Source organism: Orycteropus afer, unplaced genomic scaffold, assembly GCF_000298275.1.
Source record: "Orycteropus afer afer isolate SDZICR_OR568_19922 unplaced genomic scaffold, OryAfe1.0 scaffold00384, whole genome shotgun sequence".
Taxonomy (NCBI): domain Eukaryota; kingdom Metazoa; phylum Chordata; class Mammalia; order Tubulidentata; family Orycteropodidae; genus Orycteropus; species Orycteropus afer.
Genome location: NW_006921971.1, coordinates 1,905,597 through 1,909,692, shown reverse-complemented (window position 1 = coordinate 1,909,692; position 4,096 = coordinate 1,905,597). Strand labels below are relative to the sequence as shown.

The following is a 4,096-nucleotide window of genomic DNA, read 5'->3' as shown; positions in this document are numbered from 1 at the left end:
TTTCATTCTCATTTGATTCAAGGAATTTTCAAATTTCAATTTTGATTTCTTCTCTTACCCAGTCTTTCTCAAGGAGGGTATTGTTGAGTTTCCATATGTTTACTCTTTTCCTGTTGATCTTCTATTGTTGATTTCTAATTTGATAGCATTATGATCTGAGAAGATGCTTTGCAGTATTTCATTGTTTCTAAATTTATGAAGGCTTGCTTTATGGCCTAACATATGGTCTATCATGGAAAATGTTCCATGTGCACTGGAGAAGAATGTATATTGTGCTGCTATTGGGTGAAGTGTTCTGTAGATGTCTATAAGGTCAAGTTGGTGGATTGTATTATTTAGCTCTTCTGCATCTTTGTTGAGTTTCTTTCCAGTTGTTCTGTCTTTCAAAGAAAGTGGTGTATGAAAGTCTCCCACTCATTGAAACAGTTTCATCATGGCTGCTGTGAAATATTTGTCAGAAAGCTCTGCCATCCTTGTCATCTTGGTCTTGGCATTTATTGGTGGTCTTTTCTCATTCAGTTTGAGATTTTTCTGCTTCTTGGTGTAGTGTGTGGTTGTTGGTTAGAGCTGGGACATTTCTTTCTGCTCTGACATGTGGAATTTTATTATAACTTCATGTTCTAACTAGCTTTCTCTGATAGGGCTCCAGGCAGAAACGTTGCCTAGGAACTGCCATGTAAGGTAGAAACCAAGGTTCTTACTCAGACTCAGTCAGCGTCCAAAGAGAGGAGGAGCCTCTGTTACTACTTGGCAGGGGAGGGAGGTCCAGCTCCCACATGTTGTCTGCTGACATCCCGGTGGTGATCAGCAGCAGGGGGCGGGAGCAGAATGCCTTATGTGATTGGACCACTGAGTCCATGTGGGTGGGGCCCACTCCTGACCCCTGGAGATGGACATTCTGACTTCCTGTATGGCTTTCTTTGACACCAGTCTGTTGCAAGTGTTGAGGCATCTCATTGCAGCTTCAAGAGTGTGCAAGTCTAAGCTCCTCACGTAGCCTTTGCTGGGCGGGGTATGTCTGTGGTAAGAAATTTGTGATAACATTAGTTATCTGATCTCTTCTGGTGGATTTAGTAATTTAATGTTAACATAGAGAAAATCTTTATATCTTCAGGAAATTACATTATAGCCAGATTCACTGTAGTTTTCCATAGCCCCTGGGACCAGTCTGTATTTAGATGGATAGATATTATTCTCTCTTTCCATCAGCAGCAGGGCTATACCAGCCAAATGAAGGATGAGTCACTATGATTTTACAGAAAAATAAAATTATATAAATATCTATAGAAAAAATACATTAAAATATACTTAAGCTGCTTATAATTTTAACATTGTTTTTCTGTGTCCCTTACATTTTTGTGTTCTATTACAATGAAGTTATAGGGAAAAAAATAGTCATATAACCATAAAACCTCAAATGTTTTTCCAAATTAAATCATTGTCTTCTTCAAGGAGTCATGTGTGTAGTATTTTCAAAATAAAAAATCGTTTTAATTAACTTATTAAATATTTATTAAAAACACACTTTGTGTCAGGCCCTGTGTGGTGATAAAGTGATGAGCAACACATGCACAATTTCTGCCTCCATCACACTTACTCTGAAGTGTTCTCCTGGAACCAAAAATCAAGATAGAATAATGAATCAAATCCTCGATGAAAGCGTTTATTTATTTTTTATGAATAGTGCTGCTCAGGAAAATAAGGTATGATCTTTGGAGCATATTCTCCAAGAAAAACAGACTCTCTGGCAGTGGCATTTATCACTAATGTTCATTGAAATTAAATTGATAGCAAAGATGATATCATAAAATATTCAGTGAGCTGTGCAAGGAGCATAGATCAGTGGTTTCCCGACTATCTCGTGGGTGCTTACGTTGTTTTGAAGTGGAAGAGATACGGCATTCCCAGTGATGGCGGTGGCTGTTAAGGGTTTCCATTAGTTGAAAGCCGTGATGTGAAGTCATCCCCAGACTCGTTTCGTGTTGGGACAATAATTTACCAAGACAATTACCGCACACTGGAATTTTTTTGCAGCTCTAATTCAGTATTATTAATAATGGATAAAATGGCACTTTTCTCAGGTTGCTGAGGGCGGTGGGGAATTCCTTCAATGAATATTTCAGCACATTATTTTAATCATCGCTCCCCCAAATTCAAGTGGGCAATATTTTATCCTTTTTCAATCAGTCTGCTGAGAGGCTGTGGTCATTAAATTGCCAACTCTTTGCAGTGAGGTCTACCCTGATTTACCAGCCTTGTTTAAAAACAAACAAAAAAAAAAAACGTGTAAAAGAAAGCCAAAGGTGCCATGCAGCCTCGTGGCTCCACTCAGCGTCTGTACTAACAGCCTAGACTGACGTTTGAGCAGAAGGAAGAACTGACAAGCTAGCCTGCTGAGTGGTGTAACGCCCCAAAGAGTGGAACCTGGCTTTTTTTTTTTTTTTTTTTTTTTAACTTTTGTTCATTTTTGTGGGAAACATCCACATGCAAGTACAAGGGGAGTATATCAGTGTCTCAACCATAGTGTCAAACTGCGCAGGGATGAAACGCACAAGCAGAAATGGGTAGCAAAGGAGGGAAGGGCAGCTGTAAGCCCAGGGAGCACGTGCACGAGGCAGTTAGACTGTGGGCACTGCCATCGGTGCCTCCAAGCAGAATGTGCATGAACCGCTGCACGGAAAAGCTGTGTCCGGGTGCTGTGTCCGTGGAGTGGGATTTTCCCGTGGGGAATGCCTCTGGGGTCGTGCGCGGGCACTAACGGCCCTCTCTTGTTCCCCCGCAGCCAGGTGCACGACTTCTGGCGCCTGGATTACTGGGAAGACGACCTGCGGCGGCGGAGGCGCTTCGTCCGTAACGCCTTCGGCTCCACGCACGCGGACGCCCTGCTCAAAACTGCAGGAGAATACGGTTGGTACCATCTCTGACCCGAACACCGGGCACGCCCCGGCTGGAAGGGGACCCCTGGTGGCCGAGGGCCCAGCGTCCCCAGTGTTGGTGACTGCCCGCCTCACCGGCCAGGACGCTTGGGTTATGCTCCGTGTAGACCCTTCACGTCCCGTTACTAGGTTCACTAGCTCCACACAGTTGGTGATCGTCCGCTAAGCCCCTCATAGAGCCTAAAACCAGAGTAGGGCCCGTTTCTTCCTTAGCATCGTGCGGCCTTTGGTGAGCAAGACCCAAGCCAAGACATGGGTGTGACCTTGTAATCGTATACTCAGACTGGCATCCCTCACAAGTGCACTTGCCTGTTTGCATGTAGAACTTGTGTGTACATATGTCTAGAGGACATGTGTCCACATGTAAGCACTTGGGTTTTAACTGAAACAGATGCTTTATTAACTAACTGTCTTAGGTGGCGTTTGCTGTTATAATCTATTCTGCTCTAGTGTTGTCATTTGAAAAAACAAAAAGGAAATCAGTTCCAATCTGCTAAGTTAAATTCCCGGTCTGCAAAAGGTTGTAAATGAAATGTGAACGTGGGTCCTGCATGAAGAGATGGTGAAACGTGACCGGGTGCTAGAGGTGTACGTACCCTGCAGTGTCCTTGTGGACGCTGCTTGGATTGCTGTCCACCGGGAAGTGTGCTCAGGGAAGCGAGTTAAATTCTGATTGATGCCATTGGGACTGTGTAAATTGTGCACACTCAGGAGATACCAGCCATGAGCGCGGGCCACATCGTTTTGTTATTAACCGCTTCTGTTCTTGCAGTTACCCGTATTTTCTCTTATATTCATTTGCATTTATTTGAAAGTAGTAAGTGAACCAGCTGCTGGGAAATGTGCCATAATTCATTCACAGCATGTAACCCCATTCACATACTCAGTATATTGGACAGAGAAAAGTTGTACTCCTTATAAAAAGACAGAATGTGCAGAACATTTTAAGTGAAAACTCTAAATGACATAACAAACTGTAAGTGATAAGCTATAAATGATACTGTAGCACAGTCAACTGTAAGTGCTGTCATTTTGTTGTTGTTGTTATGTGCCGTCGAGTTGGACTCGACTCACAGCGACCCCTCCTTGGGTTTCCAAGGCAGTATCACTACAGAAGTAGATTGCCCAACCTTCCTTCCGAGGAGTGGCTGGTGGGTTTG

The 4,096-nt window shown here is 43.3% G+C and overlaps 1 protein-coding gene across 1 annotated transcript in view; it reads left to right on the top strand.

The window, feature by feature from the left end:
- NBEA (neurobeachin) overlaps positions 1–4,096 on the top strand; it is a gene marked incomplete at its 5' end in the record, with an annotated part of 985,874 nt that overhangs the window by 722,600 nt on the left and 259,178 nt on the right. The window contains one exon of the mRNA XM_042782600.1: positions 2,783–2,907. Within this exon, the coding sequence (XP_042638534.1) occupies positions 2,783–2,907 (125 nt within the window). The remainder of the gene's footprint in view (positions 1–2,782; positions 2,908–4,096) is intronic.